General features: G+C 37.8%; 1 protein-coding gene across 2 annotated transcripts in view; it reads right to left on the bottom strand.

Moving 5' to 3' along the window:
• The window catches only part of ST8SIA1 (ST8 alpha-N-acetyl-neuraminide alpha-2,8-sialyltransferase 1), a 133,838-nt gene that overhangs the window by 19,212 nt on the left and 88,651 nt on the right, over positions 1–25,975 (bottom strand). For both annotated transcript variants that reach the window (XM_079775775.1, XM_079775776.1), the window contains one exon: positions 22,692–22,784. In XM_079775775.1, coding sequence (XP_079631901.1) covers positions 22,692–22,784 — 93 coding nt within the window. The remainder of the gene's footprint in view (positions 1–22,691; positions 22,785–25,975) is intronic.

Here is a 25,975-nt window from a genome sequence, read left to right on the forward strand (position 1 = left end):
GGCATGTGAAACTCGATTGTGCACATTTCTCTCCAACTCCACACGGACTTCACATTGGTAGCTTGAAGTTGGCCACAGTGACAATGCACTTAAACCATAGTAGTGGGCAAACTACAAGCAACGTCTTTACTCTCCACCCCTAAACTGGGTTTAAAATATTTACTACTGTTAATTCCCTACATTTTTACATATTTATAATTATATTTTAATTGAATTTATTCAGGTGACACTGGTAAATAAAATTATATAGGTTTCAGGTGTACAGTTCTGTAATACATCATCTGTATATTATACTGTATGCTCACCACCCTAAGTCAAGTCTCCTTCTATCACCATTTATCCCCCTTTATCCTCTTTTACTTCCACTCATCCTCTTTTCCCTCCTATAATCACCATACTGTGATCCCTACATTTTTAATTGCTTTTGAATTTTACTATTAGGACTTTAGACAGCAAATTACTTAATCTTAAGTATTTGGCTCACAGCTATAATGCATATATTCATAGAACATTTCATAAGTAATTCAAGAAGAGTATTTGAGAAAGGTATTTTCTAAGCCTTTTTTTCCTGATTGGGCCTGATGATTACTAATTTTGTATTCTTTTTTTATTTTTTTCAGAAAAGTTGTAACATATACATTGACTCTCCCTTATTTTTTCCTCCATCTTATTTCTTGTCATGTACCTCTTTTTTATTGCTCTACATTTATAAAGTTGAAATATTACAAACTTTATTTTCTGTACTCTAACACTGCTCTTTGTGCATCTGATGTGAAATTTATTGTTCTCTTTAAGTATTGCTTTCTTTGTAGTTCTGCCTGCTCTCAGTCATCTCCCTTTGCCTCTCCACTTTCAACTCATTCTCTGTTGTTCTAAACATCTCTGGCACCCTGTGGGTCAATTTGTATTAAGTACATAAAGCTAAGACTTTGAAAGGTTTTCTTCTATTCCCTCTGGAAAAGAATTTTTATTTGTGTTTTTCCTCTGAGTCTTTAAGTTACTTTTCCTCGTATTGCAAAATGTTTTATAGGATCTATACCGTGTGTGTGTGTGTATGTGTGTGTGTGTGTGTGTTATTGCTTTCAGAGAGGAAGGGAGAAGGGGAGAGTGATAGAAACATCAATGATGAGAGAGAATCACTGATCGGCTGCCTCCTGCATGCCCCCTACTGGGGGATTGAGCCTGCAACCCGGGCATGTTCCCTATGAATCAAACCATACCTACTGGTTCACAGGTCAATGCTCAACCACTAAACCACACCAGCTAGGCCCAAATGCATATATTTTAATTTTTCTTAAATAGTAAACACACACACACACACACACACACACACACACACACACACACACTAATCCAAAACAATATGTGGTTACATGGGTGAATGATAGCCTCTTACCCACCATTACTGATCATTTAGGTGTTGCACATTTTCTTTTTTGGATCTAGACCTAGACAGAATACTAAAGGGCTGCGCCCAGAGCCTGGTTTCCGGTGTCCGGCAAACATTTATCTCATGCTTCTGCTGGACTAAGGGAGGATCTTCCACTCCAACTTGCCTGTTGTCTGACTGCTAGGGAGTTATATGTAGGCTTCAGTTATTCTCTCCAGTCAGAGACAGAAGTAACAATTTTACCTCTACCGACACTTTTCTTAGGGCTCTTCCTCTCATCTTCATCTTCCTTTTTTGAACATTTTCCAGCTTTCAGACAATTTAGCCTGCAAAGTGTTACTGCCTCTACCTGTCATTCTCTACCCATGCATATTATGTATTGTGAAGGGTGGTTTCCAACTGAATGAAGAAAGAGAGAAACTGATGAAGGAAGGGCAATGACTTCATCAAGCTAAGAAGAGTTCACACGACCTGGGGATCTTCTGTGTTTCTTTGCCCATGGGTAGAATGGGGTTGAGTCACAGCCTTTCCCCATCTTCTTCTGAGATTTCTATGCTATTCTTGTTCAGCAGGCTTAGTTCAAAATTATGACTCTCAACTCTCTCCTCACTGCAGTTAGTGAAAATTCCTTGAAGATTTTAACATTTGACTTCCTTATCTCTTTATTTTTCATTTCTCTTATAAATATTTTGGTCCACGTATTCATGTATGATGATTTAATTTAAAAGTCAGAATAAAACATTTCATCAGAATGACACATATTAATCCAGCTACTTGCTGAAGACTCACTCTGTGTCAAACACTCTGGTAGGTGCTGGGAATAAAAAGATGAAAAAGACAGAGTCACTGCTAAGTCATGTAAGAGATACTGAGGAGAAGGACACTCTAGGCCAGGGGTCCTCAAACTTTTTAAACAGGGGGCCAGTTCACTGTCCTTCAGACTGTTGGAGGGCCGGACTATAGTTTAAAAAAAACTATGAACAAATTTCTATGCACACTGCACATATCTTATTTTGAAGTAAAAAAACAAAATGGCAAAAACACTCGCATGTGGCTAGTGGGCCGTAGTTTGAGGATGCCTGCTCTAGGCCAAGGGCACTGAATGTACGCAGAGGTGTTGGTGAGCATGGTCTTGAGGAGTGAAGAGTGATGCTGGCATTTGAGGCAAATGAGAGAGTGTGGAGAGGGATGATAAGCTGAGACCTCAGTTAGAAAGTAATGGGGAGCCAGTGACAAATTTTAATTTGGATTTTAGAAGACAAATCCGTACTATAGGGAAAAAAATCCAATTGAAGGAAGAATTTTGGACACTATTTGAGCCCTGGCAAAGGATTTTTATGACTACGATAAAGGCAACAGTAGTGGAAATAATGAGATAATACAGTTAATAAATAATATGAAAGTAACTTTGATAGGGCTTTGTAGTTAAGTAGATCTGGATGATAAAGTGAGGAGTTACAAAAATGACTCAAAAGTCAGCCACCTCAGTGATTTGATGGATGGTGCTCATAACTGTGATAGGGACTCCTGGGACAAGGAAGGTTTGATGAGAAAGATCATTAATTCACTTTGGAGACACACTGAAATTTGTGCCTGTGGGGAGTCTAAATGGAGACAGCCAGAAGACAGATAACTGTCTGCAGCACAGAGAAGCAAGGCTGGGGATGATGCTAATGGCTGAGTGAGAAAGCTAAAAGATGTTTTCCCCAAGGGAAGGCAAACATAGTGACAAAAGAAGAGAGCTGAGAGGCAACACTGGAGAACAGCAACAGTAAGGGGGTAGATTTAAAAAAAAAAAAACATCAGCAAAGGAAGCTAAGAAGAAACAAGACAAAGAGGTGTGTTGTGACTCCAGAAGAAAAGAATTTCAGGGAAGCATGAAATAACAGTATTAAATGCAGCAGAGGTCAAATAATATACGTACTAATAATCACCAGTTTCAGTCTTCTATGACATCTCTATTTACAAAAATTTAATAATAAGAACAGCCCAGCCGGTGTGGCTCAGGGTTTGAGCATCAACCTACAAACCAAGGGGTCATGGTTCAATTCCTGGTCAGAGCACATGCCTGGGTTGTGGTCTCAATCCCCAGTGTGGCGCATGTAGGAGTCAGCCGATCAATGATTCTCTCTCATCACTGATGTTTCTATCTTTCTCTCACTCTCCCTTCCTCTCTGAAATCAATAAAAAAATAATAAAAATAAATAAAAATTAAAAATAAGAACGGTGTTTAAACAAATAATAACCAAAAGTTCTTGCAAAATAACAAATGCTTCTAACGAGAAAACCTTTTTATCCAATGAGAATTAGTGTTATGAAAACTTTGTCTTCTGTGCTGTTTAGTGATATCAGCTACAGGTTATTATCTAGCAAATATTCTAAAAATTGCAACCTTTCTGTTTCACAGATTTGTTAGAATAAGGTGTAATCCAAAATAGAGACACCCTTTTAAGAGCTTCTGGTCTTGTCTACGGCCATACCACCGTGAACGCACCTGATCTCGGAAGCTAAGCAGGGTCGGGCCTGGTTAGTACTTGGATGGGAGACCGCCTGGGAATACCGGGTGCTGTAGGCTTAAAAAAAAAAAAAAAAAAAAAAAAAAAGAGCTTCTGGTCTTAGAGGACGGCAGTAGACTTGTGAAACTATACTCTATGGGGCTTTGTAATACAGAAACTGGGGGCTGTTTCCCATTAGTTCTCCAAAAGCCACTGTTAATCTTTTGGCAGCAGGATAACCAGCCCTAGGCTAACTGGCCATATAAATTGGTGTGATCTAAATAACACTAAAGATTCCTGTCCAATTCTTCACCTAAAATGACTCCCAGTCCCCACCTCTAAAACAGTCAAGGTTTCTGGCATAAGTGGTAAAGGTGGAAGCATAAAATTTTGTTGGGAGACAATTGCAATAACTCAAGGAGGGATATGATGGTGGCTTGGACCTAGGTAGTGGTGGTGGAGGAGATGAGAAATAGTTACAATGTTTGAAAGTAGGTTCATCATAATTTGGCAGTGGAGTTAATCAAATGTGAAGTGTGAGGGAAAGAGATAAGTCAAGGAGCCCTCACCGGTTTAGCTCTGTGGATAGAGTGTCGGCCTGTGGACTGAATTGTCCTAGGTTCAATTCCGGTCAAGGGCATGTACCTTGGTTGTGGGCACATGCCCAGTGGGGGCTGTGCAGGAGGCAGCTGATCAATGTTTCTCTCCCATTGATGTTTCTAACTCTCTATCCCTCTCTCTTCCTCTCTGTAAAAAATCAATAAAATATTTTAAAAAAACAGAGATAAGTCAAGGAGACCTCGAAAATTTTTGAATTGAGCAACTAGAAAATGGAGTTGCCATTTATTGAGATGGGATAGAGGGCCGAGGGTCTGGGGGGAAGGGAGATTAAGACTTCTGATTAGTTTTAGTTTGATACTCACATTAGATATCCAAATAGGTTAGCCAAGCTGAGGGTTGAATATATGAGTCTGGAAATAGGTACTAGATGGAGGACAAATTTAGGAGTCATCAGAACATAGATAGTATTTATTTAAATTCATTAATATATAATACTGTATAATAATGGAATTAATGATTATACAATAATATAAAATCAGTCTTGTTTGCCTCTTCAAGAGTTTCCCCATCTATCTTTAAATCAACAAATCTCCCTTTTCCTTTCTAAGTGGTAAACTCAGTCTTGGCCTCTTGAATATTCTCTTCTCTCCCAGTGAGACCTGGCTAAGCCATGATTCCAACCATAACCCCTAGCTGGTTTCTCTTCAACTACTTCCCTAGAAAAGAGTCCAAAGACCTAGGTTCAAGACAGTTCTGCCAGTTAATATCTGATTGAAGCAAATCATTTACCTTGTCTATCACTAATGTTTTCACCGAAAAATCAGGATAATGCTATCACCTGCATTACTTGCCTCTCCATGTGTCAGTTCTATGTACCTAAACGTTATACAATGCTTATTGTTTTCTTTCTCTGTTCCTCCAAACATTCATTCTTTTCTCTTTTTTAAAATATATTTTTATTGATTTCAGAGGAAAAGGGAGAGGGAAGAGAGATAGAAACATCAATGATGAGAGAGGATCATTGACCAGCTGCCTCCTGTACACCCCCAACTGGGGATGGAGCCAGCAACCCAGGCCTGTGCCCTGACCGGGAATTGAACTGTGACCTCCTTGTTCATAGGTTGATGCTCAATCACTGAGCCATACCAGTCAGGCCATTCTTTTCTAACTAATCATTTTTCTTTCCAAGTAATTGGCAGGTATTTTTTATTTAAAATAAATCATATTCCATCAAATCTAAGATGATATCATATTATTTGCCAGTAACACACACACACACACACACAAAAAACACACACACACAAAAAACCACAACACAGCCAATAGAACTATGAATCAATGTTTTTACAATAGCGCCAGGGATAGTCTTGCACTAACCTCTTGTTTTGACATTTCTTTCACCCATTCTAACAGGTTTTTCCTGCTTTCATTTACATTGTTTGGCATGTGCTATAGACAATTATTCTGCACACATTTTAGTATCTATCTCTAATACAGCTTCATCTACTTGTGGGTATTTTCTTCCTATTTTGTTGCTTATTAAGAAAATATAGAATGCTTCCATCATTTCTCTGAAATAATAATTTGCTTATAAATCAAATTGGCCTCCCATTGCTCTGTTTCCATGTCTTTATACACAACTAGAGGCCCAATGCACGAAATTCGTGCAAGAGTAGGCCTTCCTTCCCCCAGCTGCCGGCACCGGCTTCCCTCTGGCACCCAGGACCCGGGCTTCCCTGAGGAGGCTGGCAGGCACCCGGGACCCGGGCTTCCCTTGCAGCCCCGGCTTCATCTGGAAGGACGGAAGCACGTCTGGAAGGATGTCGGTCTAATTAGCATATTACACTTTTATTGTTATAGATAGTTTTGGCATCTTTTGGGAGATATTTTAAATGCCTATCAAACTCAATATGTACAGAACCAATGATGCACAAACCTCAATTGAGATGACAATATAGGAGCAGCTATGAACAAGGTCCTCTTTGCTCAGGCAGCACCAACCATGCCTCAGCTTCTATTTGGTCAACAGAAGCTGTAAAAGGCAGCTCAGTCTTAGAGATGCTAAAATATGAAAACTGTATATCTCATAATCAATAAAATATGTAATTTTATCTTGTGGGCATCCCTTCCTTTTGCCTTTCCCTTCATTAGTACTTGCAATTGTATTTATCAAATATGCTATCTTCTCATCAATTTATATTCTGCCCTTGTCAATCATTTATATCAAGACTCTGATTTTTGTTGTGTTGGTTGTTATAGATATAAAAGATAATAGTGAAAACTTAAGCTAAAATGAATATTAAATTAGAGGCCAGCCAAATACTAAAATTCTAATTTTTAAAAATGTATCTGTATTGTTGAAACTATTACAGATGTCCCCATTTTCCCCATTGACCCTCTCCATCCCCCAAGCCCCTCCCCAAGCCTTCGCCACATTATTGTCTGTGTCCATGGGTTATGCATATATGCATATAATTAAGTTCTTTGGGTAATCTTTTCCCACCCACCCCTCCCTGCCTTCCAAAAAACCTTCCTATTAAACAAATTAAAGCAGTTTAGTAACAGAACTTATAGAGGCCATGTATCTACATTTCTCTATAATATAATGTATGTTCTCTAAAAACATTCTTATATTTCAAATTGGAAAGGAAACATTTTTCAATAAGAACATATAACTGATTAACCAATACACAACCAAAACAATTATAATTAATAATTGCTAAAACTATATTCTGTTTACTTAACTTGGCTCATATTCGCCAGTCAAATTGCTTACACATATAAACTTAACAGTGATGCAATTTTCAGACTACAGAAACATTCATATACATGCTAATAATTATTCCTATCCTATTATTTCTTACGAGGATATTAGGAAAGCTCATTAATAGCTGAACAATCTGAAATCGCTGAACCACAATGAACTGTGTGAAATGGAAGCATTCACAGATGGGCGCCTACCATCTTGCCCAAAGAAACTCTGAGCACATAAGGAGTTTAGTAAGATAATTAGCGAGTTTCGGGCTTCACTTTTAACGTTGCCTCCCACAGTTAAGCTGGGGCACAAGTGCCTCAGCTGTAACAAAATCTCTTTGTGAATCAAGAGAGTGCCTACATTCCAAAAAGTTCATGCAGTCAGTACAAATGAAGCACTTGCCAGGAAGACTGCTCTGAACATTCCCAGGAAGGTTACATTTTCAAGGCCCTCTCTACCCGGGAGGTGCCGTTATTCACAGCACAAACCATGTTGATCTCAGATGAAACAGTCACTTCACCATTTATATACAAGTGCGTACACATAGATACCACATACAAAAATGCACAGATATATTAGAAATTTGAAGAGAGAAAATGGTGAGAAGGGGAATGGTATATCAAGGGGGAATAATCTCAGAACACATAATTTATGAAAAAGTAATTGACAATTGATTTCAGAGATCTGAGTTATTTTCTAACAAGCTTGCCTAAGGCTCCCAAAGATTTCTTTCCTAATCCTTCATTGCTTCTCCCTTTTCCAGCCCTTCTTGCTTTCTTATCTCCTCTCTTTGGCTCATCCCAGCAGTTCTACCCTCTGCTATTTCAGACCCAACTTTGCAACAATACCACACACCCTTTAGTCTCTCCCTGACCCAGAAGTTAGCAAGAAGTAGTTCCAGAGACAAACAGCACACTCCCTAAACAGAATTCTGGCGCCAAATGCTAGCAAATTTTTTCCTGCCATGTTACATGCAGAATGTAGTTAAGTAAGCCAATGCTGCCCTACTGATTTCCAGAAATCGCTCCACACATTTTTCCTTCCAATGAAATTAAAATTCACTGACATTCTGATGATCAGGAATAATTATACCACTGAAGTAAACATTAAAAAGAAGGTGGAGGAGGGCAGGTCAGAGAAAGTGAGTACAATGATTGGGGGGTCTCAGTATGTTGCATGTCAATATAAATCCTGTATAAAGATTATTTTTAAAAAATGTATGTTTTTATTGATTTCGGAGAGAGAGAAATAGGAACATCAATGATGAGAAAGAATCTTTGATCAGCTGCCTCCTGCACGCCTCCTACTGGGGATCGAGCTCACAACCCAAGTATGTTCCCTGGCCGGAAATCCAATTGTGACCTCCTGGGTCATAGGTTGAAGTTTAACCACTAAACCACGCTGGTCGGGTTATGTAAAGATTCTTAACCTGGTACCCTTGCTGATTCCACCCTGTAATGTTTTCTCACTGGGGTGCAACCCACTCTCAATGAACCTGCATGAAAGTACCATGAGAATTCAGTCTATTCCAATAACTATGTACTAATTATGCCTTTAGAGAATCATTTGACCTCATCTGCTATTTAATGTTGAAGATTAGAGGGTCACAGAGGGAAAGAAAAAGAAAGGAAACAAATGGACATTAATGGAATAACTACTCTGTGTCAGGAGTTGGGTTCTTGGTGCCATGCTTACTTCCTCTACTCCCAGGACAATGTTACTAAATAGATGCAGAGGACATTCTAATTTTTTCTGAATTCAGTACATAAAATTTGGGGTCCGAACTAATCTCACTTAGATCTGGAGGGGCAGGAACACACACACACACACACACACACACACACACACACACACACAATTGGGGCTTCATTCATATTGTCTATCCCTCTAGCTCACAGAGCTGCTGTATTGTCAAAATAAATTTTTATTAGAAGAAAATGTAAAATAGCAAGCTCTTTAAATGATTTTGCTCTATTATACAATTTTGCAGCAAATTTGGAAACTACTGATATTTTTCCTTAGAGATTTCCTATGCATATAATTATATAGTTGAGGCATATGCATTTATATATTTACTTCCACTTTATATTATAATATGAATAATTTAATAATGATTAAAGTTATTCAGGAACATTATCCCAAAATACCCTTGTGTATTACTCCATTAATACATATATAACATAAACTATAAAACAACTGATATATTTTTATATGCTTAAAGAGTTTCATTATTTTCAAATTATCTATACATGATATTTATATTTACATACACTGTGAGTTCTTTCTTTGTTTTTAGGATGGATTTGTAGAAAAATAATAAAAAGTTGATTTTTAAGTAATTTTTATTTATCACCTTTTCAAATCTACTTTGGTTTTTTTAATTTCCCTCTTGTATTTTTGTTTTTAGGTTATTTTTTTCTAGTTTTTTTCTGCTGCTGTTCTTTTCTCAATTATTTGGAGATCCTGGGACTTTGAGTTGATACTCTCAGGGGATAAGTCTTGGGGGGTTTTCAAGGAGGGACTGAGAATGTGTGAGGGATATGAATTCTTTGGCCTAAGGGTAGACTGTGGCAGATGATATTTTTCCAAAGATGACCACAACAACACCTAACCACACTCTACTAGCAATGTGACTTTATGATCCTCCTAATAGGAGATGGATGTATGCTAGGACTCTTCCTCCTTGAGCCTGGGTGGGTCTTTTTTTTAATTGATTTCATAGAGGAAGGGAGAAGGAGAGAGAGACAGAGACATCAATTATGAAAGAGAATCATCGATTGGCAGCCTCCCACATGTCCCCCACCGGGGACCGAGCCTGCTACTTGAACACACACCCCTGACCGGAACCGAACCAGGACCCTTCAGTCCACAAACAGACGCTCTACCCACTGAGCAAAACCAGCCAGGGCCTGGGTGGGCCTTTGTGATTGCTTCATCCTATAGAGTATGATGGAACTGATGCTCAATCACTTCTGATATGAGGTTATAAAAATGGCATACACTTCTGCTTTGTTCTCTTCGTATACAAGGTTTGGGGGAAGCTAGCTACTATGTGAACAGCCCAACTGTCCTGAAGCTGTCATGCTGTGAGGTCGCCCAAACTAGCCCACAAGGAGAGACCATGTGGAGAGCCCTGAGACCACATGAAGAAAGCGAGGTGCCTGGTCAGCCCCAGCTGCTCCAGCCCTGCACCATTTCAACGTGAACCACCGGATGACAGACCATGAGCCAGATTTGCTCAACCTAGTCCTTCCTGAATCCCTGGCCCACAGAAATTGTGAAAGACACTAAAATTATTATTGTTGCTTAAGCCCCAAAGGGTGATTTGTTATTGAGCAATAAATAACTGAAACAAGAGCTTCAAAACACTTCAACTCCAATCTCCCCATATGTGATGTTATTTTCCAGTATTTCAGTTGTGCCTTTTATTTTGACACTAAAAATCATGTGCAAAGATATACATACATATAATTATTATTTTATATAGATGAGGTTTGTTTAGATTTATTTGCTTAGTGATTTCTTTGCATCTCAGATTTTCCTTCTGCAGTAATTTCTTTTTTCCAGATATACATTCTTTAGAATTTCTTTCAGTGAATGTCTATTGATGGTAAATAATCTCTATGTCTTTTTTTTTTTTTAGAATTTTTTTTTAAAGGAATTTGCTGAGTATGTGTTTCTATGTTGCTAGTTTATTATATATTAGCACTTTGGAAATATTTTTTCACTATCAATATTACTGTTGGAAGGTGTCTGCTTTTAGTCTAATTATCAATCTTTTGCAAATGATCTGTTTTTTCTCTCTGGCTGTTTTTAACAGAATTTTACTTTCTTTAGTTTTACTAAAATGGTCTAGGTCTGCCATTTTTAAAAATGTATTTATGTTTTATATTTTGTGTTGTACTTATGGATTACATTATTCTTTAATTCTGAATAAGTCTCAACTTTTACCTGTATTTTATAATTCCCCAATTATACTTTAATGTAGTCCTTCTCATTCTACCTATGTGTTTTTATCTTATCTTCATATTTTCTACATCCTTGTATCTGGAAAATTATTTGCTTATCTTTCAGTTTACCAATTCTCTCTTCAGTTATGTATAATCATTGTGTACTGATTTAAACAACTACAATTTTCATTACCAAAAGTTCTTTTTCAAAATTATCTAGTTACTAGTAATTTTGATGTTCTCTTATTGACTTATTCTTTTTTAAAAAATACATTTTATTGATTTTTTACAGAGAGGAAGGGAGAGGGGTAGAGAGTTAGAAACATCGATGAGAGAGAAACATCGATCAGCTGCCTCCTGCACACCCCCTACTGGGGATGTGCCTGCAACCAAGGTACATGCCCTTGACCGGAATCAAACCTGGGACCCTTCAGTCCGCAGGCCAACGCTCTATCCACTGAGCCAAACCGGTTAGAGCAACTTATTCTTATTTTTATAAAGATTTTATTCTTAGTTATATACTACATCTGATAATTCCAATACATTCTTAGGCATTTGCATCTGTAACTTTTTGTTTGCTTTTTGTCTCTGAGGACTCTCAATATTGATGGTTTGTATGAATTTCAGTGTTTGCTTATGAGCTTGTATTTGTTTGAAAGTGATATAAGGGAATTCCGAGAGCTTTCCTCTAGAAGAAATGTGTTTGCTTCTACTGGGAGCCAGGGGCTGCTGATGACCTGAGACTACCTTAGGTCCCTTATCATCCCTTATCATGGCTTAATATGAAACACCCATTAAAATGGTAACATGGTCTCCTGTTCTCATCTTTGATATCCAAATTGTATAGTTCACAGTGCTTGGTCTGCTTTCAGGTCAATGATTTTCTGTTTTGTGGCAGTTTTTTTGTTTGTTTGGAGGAGAAGTTATGCAGATAACCATGGAGATTTCCTAAATTTGATGAGCCCACTAATGGATTTAAAAATGAATTAGCCAACAACAAAATGTATTCCAACAGTAGAATTTTCCTGAGTAGCCATTCTGAATATCAATCAGAGTAGTTTTACTGGATGCAGCCACATTATTTCATTTATATCTCTCAAAAACCCTCAAGGTAAATAATTTTATTCTCAATTGACAGGTGGGAGGTTAAGCAACCAATACAACATAGTGCACTGGCACTAGAATTTGAACATAAATCTCTTTAAAACCAAGACCTCCACCACTATGTAATATTGCATCTCAAACACAAACTCCGCACAGATCTATATCCTTTTAGAAGCGTCCCTTCTCTATCTCCTACTTGCTCTCTTTAGTTCCAGTTTTAGCATCCACCTCTGAATTCCCTTATATTATGGCAGGTGTTAGACAGAATGCTATCAATGGATGCCAAGCCTTGATGCAAACACTGATAAGATGCTCCAAGTCTGAAGAGAAAAGAGTCAGCTGGCAGAGTAGATATGGAAGTTTTAGAAACATAAGCTGAGATGTGAGTCATATAGAATTTTAAAGACAAACTGCTATAATCTTCTTTGGACCCAAATTATTTTCCTTAATACTCAAATTATTTTTTTAAAAATCACACACTCATCTGCTGATGGGAACTTGGGCTATTTCCAGATCTTGGCTATCCTATATAATAAAAGGCTAATATGCAAATTGTCCCCTCAACCGTGAGTTTGGCCAGGGGGCGGAGCCAGCCAGCCAACCACCTGTGGCCCCTCCTCTCGCCAGGCCCACCCCTGTTCACGCCCCCCCCAATTGGAGGCAGGGCTGGCTGGACCCCATCTGTGCATGAATTCGTGCACTGGGCCTCTAGTTATAAATAATGCTGCTATGAACATAGGGGTGCATATATTCTTTGATTTGTGTTTTGGGATTCTTAGGATATATTCCCAGAAGTGGGATCGCTGGGTCAAAAGGCAGTTCCATTTTTAATTTTTTGAGGAAACTCAATATTGTTTTCCACAGTGGCTGTACCAATCTGTATTCCCACCAACAGTGCACTAGGGTTCCCTTTTCTCCACATCCTCGCCAGCACTTGTTTGTTGATTTATTGATGGTAGCCATTCTGACAGGTGTGAGGTGATATCTCATTGTGGTTTTAATTTGCATCTCTCTGATGATTTGTGACCTTCAGCATGAAACTCTTACTCTTTGCAATAGCATGCATGGACCTGGAGAGTATTATGCTAACCAAAAAAAAAAAAAAAAAAAAAGCCAGTCAGAGAAAGACAAATACAATATGATCTCACTAATATGTGGGATCTAATGAACAAAATAAACTGACGAACAAAATGGAACCAGGAACATGTATACATGGAACAGACTGGCAGGTGCCAGAGGGGCAGGGTGACTGGATAAGAATGTGAAGTGATTAGCTAAAGAATATATGCAGACCCCAAGGACAGGGACAATAGTGTGGTGAAGACCAAGGGAGGGGGTGGTGGGGGTCGGTGGAGATGGACCAAGGGGAAGAAAATGTGGGACACCTGCAATAGTGTCAACGTTTAAAAATTTTAATTAACAAAAAAAGGTGAAAAATAAAATTAAAAGTACACAAAATAAACCACTGTTTTTCCTGGTAATATCTCCACATTCCCAACTGCCCTTAGTAAATAGAGGCAATAACCATGGGATAAAGTCTCTTCCACTTGTATGAGAAAGACTATTCAGGCTCTACTGGATACTAGGAACCTCAAATAAATATCAGGGTCTCGTACCAAGTTCTCCCAGTGAATCAAAAGCTACAGGCTTACAAATTTTAAAAGGTTAACTCTGCCATGATTTATACTGCATTTGTTCTGAGAGCTTTTTTATTTCCTAATTCATGTCAACCTTTAAAAAATAACCAAGTTGTCCCTGCTAAGCATTCCACTAATACTGTTTTGAAATATCTGTTACTAAAACATTCATCTCCTCAGCTTAAGATAAGAAATGCATTTTAACTAACACCAAAAAAATAAATAAATAAAAAATAAATCACTGAATTTCCTTTTATAAGACAATTTAAACCAGAAATTCGGTTTGGAGATTTTTAAATAGATCTATTTACTTATTCATTCCATAGACATATACTGTGCATGTCCTGTGTGCCAAACAATTTGCTGGGACCTCAAGGGCACAGGTAAGAAATTCTTACCCAAAGCTGCTCACACCCATACTATTTTCTCTAATACGCCTGTATAGAAACACACACATTCAGAATCCTGCTGCTCTGTTTTAGTGGCTGCAATTAACAATCTTTCCCAAGTTAGAGCCTTCATATTTAAAAATGAATTCTTAATGTCATGATAGGTCAACTTAGTTTAAGTTTTTATCTTTTTTCAATCATTTGCCCAAATATGTATAGAACTGCTATAATAAGAAAAATGGCTACTGAGGTTCCCACTCTATTGCAAATTGAGAAATATGCTTTGAGAACTCTGATTTCTTCTTTTAGATCATGCTATCATATAATGACTCAGTCTGGGCCAGTCAACTTTAAACCTTTTTTGTATAATTAAAGAAGCTTACATGCACATCCATGAAAATTTTGCATTAATTGTAGAAGGGGTTCAAGGAAGCCCTAAAGCACCTTAGGTAGACTCCAAGACCTTGGCAATGTCTATTGACTGTGAGTAACTAGTGTGTGAGTCATGTTTTACTCAACTTTGTATTCCCTGTTCCAGAGCAGATTTCAAAAGGTATGAGTTGAATGAGTGTTTCTGCATCTTGGTTCTTATGACACTTGAATCTTAATCTCCCTCCTCCCCCAGGAATTTCCAAATCTTCACTTCCACATAGATACTTTTCTAAAACATCTGCTGGGGACTAATCTGACCATCTGAACAGCTTCCTCTTTTCCAAACTCTACTTTCATAATTTTCCCTTTTCCACTTTCCAAAATAAAAGCATACCTCTTATTATCCCAAATACTGCAAGGATGCATTTCCCCAGAGTGTAAAAACCACCAGACCACCAAACAAAAAAATAATATTTCCAAGATACATAGCTCCTGAGGCAGTGTCCCCTGAGAGAAAGCAAAAACATCTTTAAAAAAAAATAAGAAACAGAAAGAGGCCGTGCCTTATTTTATTCAGGGGACCAGCTCTTGGCAATTTCCTTACTTTATTTATAGAGTCAATAATTAGAGTTCAAAAACGAGATGATTATATGGGGTTACGTTTTAGCATGTACTTGAATTAAAAAGTAGTCTGCCTTTCCTGACACAAAGTCAACTCAACTTACTGAATCAACTTGACAAAGATTACTGACATTGCTACGAGGATATGGAACATCAGAAGAGTTAAATCTGTATTTCTCAGATTGGACGGTATATACTTAAAGCCTCTGCACAGTATATAATGCCCTGAACATGCATTCTTGCTAGCAATTTATCTTTGTAGCCAAAAAATCAGGTGATTTAAAAATGATCAATGAAATAAAGATGGATTTAAAACATTCTTGTAAGGCATATTTGAACAAAAGTGTTTAAAACCCATTAGGTTAGTTGGTATGTTGATAAAGGGTAACCTTATGCATGGATCCCTGCTGCCATCCACCTGCAAAACCCAGTGAAGAGCCGAAACCGGTTTGGCTCAGTGGATAGAGCGTCAGCCTGTGGACTCAAGGGTCCCAGGTTCGATTCCGATCAAGGGCATGTATCTTGGTTGCGGGCACATCTCCAGTAGGGGGTGTGCAAGAGGCAGCTGATCGATGTTTCTCTCTCATCGATGTTTCTAACTCTCTATCCCTCTCTCTTCCTCTCTGTAAAAAATCAATAAAATATATTTAAAAAACAAACAAACAAACAAACAAAAAAAACCCAGTGAAGAAAGGAAGAGGACAATAGCAATTGAACATCCAACAGAGAACTCTGCAGCTATATTAGAACAGCCTCCCGCCTCCTAGCCCATAAAAATGCGATCAGAGCCTTTTCTCATCTTGTGTCTCAGGCATCCTAACTAATGTTTTTGTTCTGGGGACTGTCAAGGAGAACACATTTTACACCCATTGAATAACAACTTACTGAGATGATATACCTTATGTTAAGTGTTGTGACCACACCACATACACATACACACAAACAAGGGTACAAGGAAACTTTTGGAGGTGATGGATATATTTATTACCTTAATTGTGGTGACAGTATCACAGGTGTATGCATAGGCCCAAACTCATCAAAGTATATACATTAAACATGTGCAGTTTTTTTGAATATCAATTATACCCCAATATAGCTGTTTTTCAAAAAAAATAAGAATGCATTTAAACAAGTATCCTAACAAAAGTGATAGTAATTTCTGTTAAATTCATCAACAAATATTAAGTTTTCTAACCTCATTTTTTGTACCATAATCATATGGTCTCATATATATTTAATTTTTCTCAAGCCTATTTTATCTTTTTTTAAACATGTTTTTATTTATTTTAGAGAGAAGGGAAAGGAAGGGATAGAGAGATAGAAACTTCGATGAGAGAGAAACATCAATTGGCTGCCTCCTATAGGAACCCACTGGGGATCGAGCCCGCAACCCAGGCATGTGCCCTGACTGGGAATCAAACCATGACCTTGTAGGTCAACGCTCAACCACTGAGCCACCCCGGGTGGGCAAGCCTGTTTTATCTTGATACTGATATTTTTTTAAGAGAATTTTGTAGTGAAAACTCATAGTGCTTATAAATCTCAGTGGAACATTTTTTATAAGAATCAAGGCTTTGGAGGACAGCTGAAAATTAGTGGTACTTAGCATTTCAACTGCACAGCTTTGCCAAATGAGTTTAATTTTCAGTCACATGAAAGTGCAAGACACTGCCAACATCTTGAGTTTGAACAGCTTTGAGAGAAAACTGTACAAGACATGAATAAAAAACTTGCCCAATCCAGTACTCTCCTTCCCCTTGGAAGGACCACTGCTGTTCTGCATAGTTTTACTTGCTCTGTATGTGTCCCTACACCACACTGTTAGTTTTATTTTTACCTTTATATGAAGTTCTACTGTATTTTGTATGACTCACTTTTTTTTCTCTCAACATTAGGTTTGTGAATTTCATCCATTTTACTATGGATAGTTGTATAGTTCATTGCTATAAAGTATTCTGTTATGTAAACATTTTCCTATTTATGCATTCTATCACTAATGCACAGCGGTAGAATCAACTATTTTATTTATTTGTTTGTTTGTTTGTTTGTTTTAATCCTCACCCGAAAATATGCTCACTGACTTTAGAGAAAGGGAGAGTGAGAGAGACACAGAGAGAGAAACATCAATGTGAGAGAGAAACATCAATTGGTTGCCTTTCATACATGCCCCAACCAGGACCGAACCTCAATCCAGGCATGTGCCTTCCTGGGAATTGAACCCGTGAGTGGGATGAGACTCCAAAAACTGAGCCACACTGGCAAGTGTCGTAATTATTTTAGATTTTTAACTACTATAAACAATTACTATGCATTTCTCCCTTATAGTTACTGTTGTTTTTCTCTAGGGTATATTCCTAGGAATGGAACTGCTAAGGTATGGGGTATGTACATCTTCAACTCCACTAGGTAATGTCGAAATGCATTCCAAAGTTGTTTTAACTATATTCACTCCAACTAGCATATATGATACTGTCTGTTGCTTCACATCCTCACCAACAGCTGAAACAATTGCTGCCAACCTGATGGATATGGAATAATGCCTCATTAGAATATTTATTTGCATTTGTCTGAATATTAATGAGGTTGAGCATATATTTACTCATTTACTTGTTATTTAGACTAGTGCTTTGAAGTCTGGTTCTGACATATTTTATTGGGATTTCTGTTTTTCATATTAATTTCTTTCTAAATTAAATATGAAAGAGTTATTCATATATTCTGAATGCAAGTCCTTTGTTAGTTGTCTTCTTCTATAATGTGGTTGTACTTGCTCTGCTTTTAGAATGTCTTCTTATGAATAAAAGTTCCTTATTTTAATAAATCAAACTTATCAGTCTTTTCCTTTCAATTAGCGCTATTTATTTAAGAAATTACAAGGTCTGTGCTGTTTCCTACAAGATTTCTTCTTTTGCTTTTCAAGTTTAGGTCTCCACCATCTAGAAACAATGCTTTATATAAGGTTTGAGGTAGAAATATAATTTCATTTGTTCCAAATAGACACCTAACTGTCTCAACATCATTTTGAAAAGTTTTTCCTTTTCTCATTGATCTACAATATTACCTCTGTCATATATTAAGAGTCTCTATGTATGTGGATCTGATTGAGGGGCCCCTGTTCTGTTTAACTGATCAGTTTGTTTATCTCTGCACCAATATCACATTGTCTTAATTATAATAGCTATATATAGGTACTGGATTATAATATCATAGAACAACTTCTCCAACCATTTTTTTCTTCAAGAGCTTCTTTGATATTCTTGGCTCTGCATTTCAACTTGTCAAGTTATACACACACAACAGTATTGAGGTTGTTATTGGAATTTCAATGAACCTATAGACCAATTTGGATAGGACTGATGCCTTTACAATACTGAGTCTTTTAGTCATGGACATGGTATATCCATACATTTAGTCAGGTTGTCTGAAATGTCTCAATAAAATTCCAAAATATTTCCATAGAATGCTTGCTTTTTTGTTTGTTAAGTACATCATATTACTTGATGCTACTGTAATGGTATATCATTTCCTTATTACACAAAATAGAATATTTATATTCATTTTGATTTTTTAATCCAAATACCTTGCTACACTGAATACATTTTTAAGTGAAAAAAATTTCACTTTCCAAAATAACTTGTCACTTATGAAAACGCAATTGTTTCCTTGTACAATGCATGGATCACCTGGAAAGATCACCTGGAGTGATGGTCACTGATGAGGAGCATGGGTTTTGGATTGAGCTCTGTCTGGGTAAAGTCCCAGAATGATTACTAGCACCTGTGAGTATGAGCAGGTGACTAAACTTACCACATCACATTTCCTTTTTCTGTAAATACATATTTAAAATATTCTACCTATTAGGATTGTTTTGAGGAGTAAATGTTGCAATGTGTATAAGTAGCACATAATCTAGCACATGGAAATGTTGACTAAATGATTAATCATAATGATTTGTAATCGTAATGATTCTTGCTTGCCTTGTATTAATTGTTTATGTTGAACATAAGTCTTAACCAACAGGTTTATTTTTCCTCAAGTATTTGTTTACCCTATCCTTTCTTCTGTAGTTTTCATAATTTTTCTCAATAACACAATCTCTCTCTCTCTCTCTCTCTCTCTCTCTCTCTCTCTCTCTCTCCCCCCCCCCCCCCTTCATCTTGCTCTAAATATTGCTCTAAATATTCTTGTTCACTTTCCTTTTAAAGTCTTCCCCTCAACTCCACATATGCAGTTAGGGAAACATAATCTTTTACCCTTGGATGTCTCATTTCACTTCACAAGAACATTTATTCCTTCTTAAAAGTTATTCCCAAATCAAAATAATAGTTAAAGTAATATATTATGGTTATGCAAGATGTTTCTATTGGGGGAAAACTAAATGAAGAGTACTTAGGAACTTCCCTTACTTTTTTGGGAACTTCTGTATCTGTACTTATTTGTAAAAATACTTCTGTAAGTTCTCTTGCCTTTTTGTTCATTCTCTTGAACCTGGGACAAACTCATCCCAAATTTAAAAACTACACATCCTTAGGGTCCCCAGCACCCCAACACACTTAATTGAAGTAAAAAGACACCATCATCACTGGTGATTTTCTGTCATCTTCCTGATCAGACCCCCATGAAAAATAATAAATAAATAAATAAATAAATAAATAAATAAATAAATACCTTCAAGAATTGAGTAAGAGTCAATAATTAAACTTTAAGAGAGTGATGTTTTATTTTCTTCTTCTACATTAGCTACATCAAAAACAAATCACCCTAAAAAGTAAGTATCAAGCTAATCTTTGGTCATTCAATTTATTGATTCACAAATTTGACTGTCATTTTTTATTTTCAGTGACATATTTTTAAAGACCAGTTTATTGATTTTTAGAGAGAGAAGAAGAGAGAAGGGGAAAGAGAGATATAAACATCACTGTGAGAGCATAACATCGATCAGCTGCCTACCAGGATTGAGCCCACAGTCTTGGGCATGTGCCCTGACCAGGAATCAAACTGGAAATCTTTCAGTGCACAGGACAACACCCAACCAACTGAGCCACACCAGCCAGGGCTTCGGTGACATTTTAAAAATTAAATTGTTCCATGCTTCCATATTTCCAAATCTCGGAGAAAAAGAATGTTCAGAGAAAAAAAAAATAACACTAATGATAGCTAACACTTATATAGTGTTTACAGTATACCAGACACTGTTCTAAGCATTATATATAATTAAAATATATAGATATATATGCACATACACAGATAGGTGGGTCCAAAAAATGTATACACACTTTAACAGCTGATAGCTCAATTTTGAAAATAAAATGTATTTTAATATCCACTGCCTTTATATTTATTCAAAGCGTGTATTTACATTTTTGGGGATGCCCTATATATGCACATATATACATATACATTCATATGTAGTGTAATTCACTATAATAAAAGTATTATCCCTGCTTTACAAATGAGGAAGCTGATGGAGACAGTGTTAAGTAACTTAGCCATGCTCACACAGCCCATAAGTGGGTGAATAGGGAGTAAACCCAAGTCATCTTAGCGTAGAGAATCTTCACCACTAAATTCTCAAGTCTTCCAACTAAAAGAACCTCTCACTAATGTGCTAAGCAACATAAATTTAAAAAGACCCATTCTAAGATAAATGTTGGTAAACTGTCTGAATTTAAATGATAAAATAAATTTTTGAAAGTTATCAGTGGAGATAGAAAAGATTTCCCTCGAACAAAAAAATAGATTTCTATTAGACTTCTGATTGGCAACACTAGAACCTAAGAAGATAATAAAACAATAACTTCAAAGTTCTGAAGAACATTGAAATATCTGAAAAAAGTTTACCTAATATAAATTACCATTATTTTCAAATGGGCAGGTTTGGGATGATTTGTTGTTTACCTTCTTTGTATTTTTCGCTTTTGTTTTAAATTCTGATGATGAACATGTCTTTGTTGAAAACAATAAAATTATTGTTATAAAAATAAATATATTCACGTGGACTAAATTTCTTAAACATAAAAATGAAACCATAAATTTACTAGGTAAATGCAATATAATATTTTCCCATTGGAGGAGATGTGGATATGAAAGATCATCCAAGGAAAGGTGTTTTTTTTAATAAAAAGAAACCATAAAGAAAAAGATAAACAAATTACATAAAAAATGTTAAGCTCTGATAGGACATAAGTTAAAAGATATGTGACAGATTAGGAGAAAACATATGTTACATAGTAGCAAACAAAGGTTTAATATCTATATTATAAACAGTTCCTCTAAATCAAATGGAAAATATTTTTAAAAGCACAAATAAACAAGAAATATAAATAGGCAATTCATAGAAGTGCTAATAGGCAATACCCACTCAGCCCTTGTTGTATTCGGAAAAATACATATTAAGTAAGTAAATAATGTACCATTTTTCATCCAACAAACTGGCAAAAATGTAAAGGTTAACAATACATAATTAGGATTAGGAAACAGGCAGTTTTACCCGTTATTGAAGAGGAAGTAAATGGTAAACGTTCTGGAAGGGTAATTTCACAATATCCCTCAAAATTAAAAATTACTTGGTTGTGTTTCTAGACATCTATTTTATGGGAATACTTACTTAAGAACCAAAACAAGTAGTGCAACAGTGTTTAAAAAGTGACACCCAAGTGCTGGCCACTTGTATAGGACTTCCTTAGATGACAAGCACCAGAACCCAAACGTCTGGATATTTCACTCTGAATTGCTGGCTACACAAGAGAGTCTAAAGGCAACGTCTGACTCCTCTTTTCACAGAGATTGAGTCATTCTCCACAATGAACAGTCCTTAGAGAAACAGCCTACTGATGGGCTTCATCAACTGGAGACTGACACACAGAAGCTCCCACAGCAGCTGCCAAGATTTCTGGAATCAATACTAGAGCAAGAATTTTCCATTCTGTTTTCCCATACCTGATTGATATAATATAATGTCATCATACACTCCTATACATTCTGACAATATTGTTATTTTTATGCATGTATATGCAGTAGATTGATCATTTATCTTTACTCTTAATAAAACTGATATTAATTCAGTTCAACAATCAATGCCAATCAATGAGTTGGGACCGAAGCCAACAAATTGGAAAGTAGTAGTAATGAGTGAGCAGGATATTGTGTTGCTTCTTTGAGCAAAACAATGGGTCCTCATGTTATTTCTACCCTCTCTGGAGGCAAGAAACAGAATCTCAGCAGAAGCATGAAATGGTGTTTGGATTCCCATAAGCCTGGCTAGTTTATTTACAATTCCCTTCTTCATCCTTCCTGCCTGTCCAGATGGTGTCCTTCTTTGTTTCCTAAACTGAGTTATGCTCATTCTCTTTAGATGTTTAATACTTCAAAAGCCTTCCTCTCTAGTTCCTCACCAACGGATGTCATAAATGCTTACCTTTGCCGAATTATGCTGGGGTTAGCTGTCACTAGATGACTTTTGGATCCAACGTCTTTAGTGTATTCACTTGACAAGGGAGGAAGATTGCATCTAGGGAAACAAAAACAAACATTTTAGGATGATTTACGTACCTTCAAACTGTCAGTTATCACAACAAATAGGAATTTTACTAAGTCTAGCTCAATTCACAAATAACTTTTATCACCTCTCCCTTTTAATGGACATCAGATGAATATCAGCGCCTTCAAAACACTGTCATAAAAACGAGTCCTGTTTTAGAAGAAAGAAAACATCAGCTGCAGAAGTAAATGATCTATGAAAGGAAAGAGAAATAACTGGAATGAATTTATTCCACTCAAAACATTTTTGAGGTGGGAGGACAGGGAGTGTTAGACCTGAAATTGCAGCTCAGGAGAGTGTGGGACACGAGAGGACACAGGGCCTACACTGTACTCTGCATTCCTCCAAACCTCAAGAGACAGGGAGGAAGTGTATTTGTTTGTGTTTTTCCCTTTTTTCCCCAAATTCTAAATTATAATAGTACATTCAGGGCAAAACCTGCCTTGAATGTACCATTATAATGTGCTAAATCAATGCAGGTCTCCCTTTTGTGTACATGACCAATGTATGGGTTGACTACTGATGAAGTCATAGTGATCTGTCATCTAGAGAAATGAAATGATTCTCCACCATCCCAGGTCAGCCAAGGAAAAGAGTATGTTTTCCTGGTGATGGAAATAACTCTCTCTCTCTCTCTCTCTCTCTCTCTCTCTCTCTCTCACACACACACACACACACACACACACACACACACACACACACTGGTTTGCTTTTCGTGGCTATGTCTTGTGAATGTGTACAGTGGAAAATATGGCAATTGCAAATCCAAATCCCATGGCTTTCTGCCAGTGGGATATTAGACTAGTTAATTCATCTGCCTGGCCTCAGTTTCCCCATTAGACAAATGAAGATAGTGTCTTCCTTTCCAATAAGGTTGTTGTAAAGATTAAAAGGAGAAACGTATAAACAGCCCCTGCCTTTATGTCCCACACATAGTAAAAGCTCAAAAATATCACATATCAGAAATAGCATGTCAATGTAATTAAACACACATCTATTACTTATGACAATCTCAAATGAATCTAGTTTCCACTAGGTTTTATTTTATTACTGTGTCCTAGTTTCTCCTCTCCACCCATATCTCTAACGTGCCTTCTACCACATCAGGGCATCACTAACTTTTATTACTTCAACAAGCTAAAGCATTGTTTGTTTGTAGGTAACGAGGTCTTACGAATATTAATGTCTCTGCAGTTCCCCAACTAATAAATGTTTCCCAAACAAATTTTCCCCAGGACATGGAATTTTCCGGGCACCCACTCAGCTGATCCGCTCGAGTTCCCTGGTGTTGTCTCTTACTCACCCTGTGACTCCTCCCACATCAGGGCATCTTAGGTGGAAACCTGTCTCAGTTGATTTAGAGTCTTCCTTTGATCTGCTCTTTGGTAATGAGATACTGGTTTTTGTGGCAGCTAGCCACAGATTAGTCAGCTAGTCAGTGACTTCTGAGTGTCCACTGAGAACAAACACTGAGGGGAGCCCGGGGGAAGCCGAGTCACAGAGCCTGCCCTTGAAGCATCGCCAGCCTAGCAGTCACATGGCATCCCATGTGGTTTCTGAGGACCCTTATGAGGGAGTGAGCTTATATATTAGCAACTAGGCTCATCCGGCAGTGGGCTGACTGGGGTCTTGTGATGTAACTGATCTTTGCAAACACAGGCTAAAATCTGGACATTTGTCTCTTGAAGAAGCTTTGATCTTGATAGTCCTTCATAACATTTGAAAATCAACCAGTTTACATGAAAACTAGAAAATCTGAATATTGCTAAAGAGTGCTGTCAACCTGCCTTGTCATTATTAAATGAAGCAACTACTTTGTTTTTCTGTGTGTTCCTTGTGGGTAGATCCATGCATCGGGTGTCTAGGTTCCTTCATACCTCCTACCATAGGGTAAACGCTCAAGAGAAACTTGAAGGTACTGACTGCCAAATCCTACAGCAGAGGGAAATGCTTAAAGCAATAAAGATAACCTTTTATAAATGCATTCCTGTAAAATAATGAAATTATATTTTGGTGTGAATATCTGCTTTAAGTTCTTCTGGGACAACTTTCTCTTCGAGTGCAATGTCTCTGACACTTCCCTGTAGCTCCTTTCCCAGAAAAAGCACATTATAATTTTAGCTGCTCAACTCCTAAACTGATCATTACAAAGATTTATATAAAAGGCACATTTAAGACAGACAAATTGTTTCTAATAAGGCATAATTGTGTAACAGTGTTTCAAAATTGTCATTATTGCTTGTTGTCACAATTAACAGACATTAATGGCTAAAGTGTCTTAGTAACTTGGCTCATGAACCTACAAGATGTGATCATAGAACTGATGAAAAATGAAATAGTCTTTGAATTGGGGAGTGGAGATGGGTGGGGAATAGGGTGATTTTAAAATTTAAAATCTTTAAATTTTAAAACAATCCTAAGGCGTGAGAAGTCACGTGAGGACGGAAGAGGGGCCATGTGAAGACTGAAGGGAAGTGGCCAGGAGCCCCCAGAAGCTGAAGAGGCAGGAAGGACCCTCCCCTGGAGCCCTCCCAGGGAGCACAGCCCCAACACCCTGATTTCAGATTCTGGCCCCAGAACGGGGCGAGCACATGTTCCTGTTTGTGTAGGCCAGTCTGTAGTCAGCGGAGCAGCAGCCCCAGGAAATAGAGCCCTCCTTGCCCCTCCTTTTGGGGCTTGGACCGGGTTCTGGGAACAGCTGAGCCTTGTGCCCCAGCAGGGGAGACCCCCTAGACCTCTCACTGCAGGGGCTCACAGGGAGATTCATCCCTGTGTCTGTGCCCTGGCCCTGTCTCCCACTCCCCCGGGGGCTTCTCGGCAGACAGTGCAGTGGGCACACCAGAGCAGGCTGCTTGGTGGGAAGTGCAGGCTACGTGACTCTTCACCACCTTGCCAAGCCCCAAGCTGCAGGATGATGCAGGGTACTCCCCAGCCCCGCCCTGACCTCCCAGGCCTTCCCCCTAATGAGTCCAACCTGGCCCTCAGCTTCCTGGAGCACTTGGGTTGCCAGGAACCAGCAACTGTATTGTCGTGCCCTTATTCTAGATGCCAAAACTGAGGCTCAGAGAGAGGGAGCAGAGGTCTCTACCCCCAGCCCACTTCCCCCTCAACTCAGCCCAGCTCACAGGCAGCCCCCCCAGCTGCCATGGTTTTAGAGGAGG

This window comes from Cnephaeus nilssonii (assembly GCF_951640355.1).
Source record: "Cnephaeus nilssonii genome assembly, chromosome: 6".
In the NCBI taxonomy this organism is placed as follows: domain Eukaryota; kingdom Metazoa; phylum Chordata; class Mammalia; order Chiroptera; family Vespertilionidae; genus Cnephaeus; species Cnephaeus nilssonii.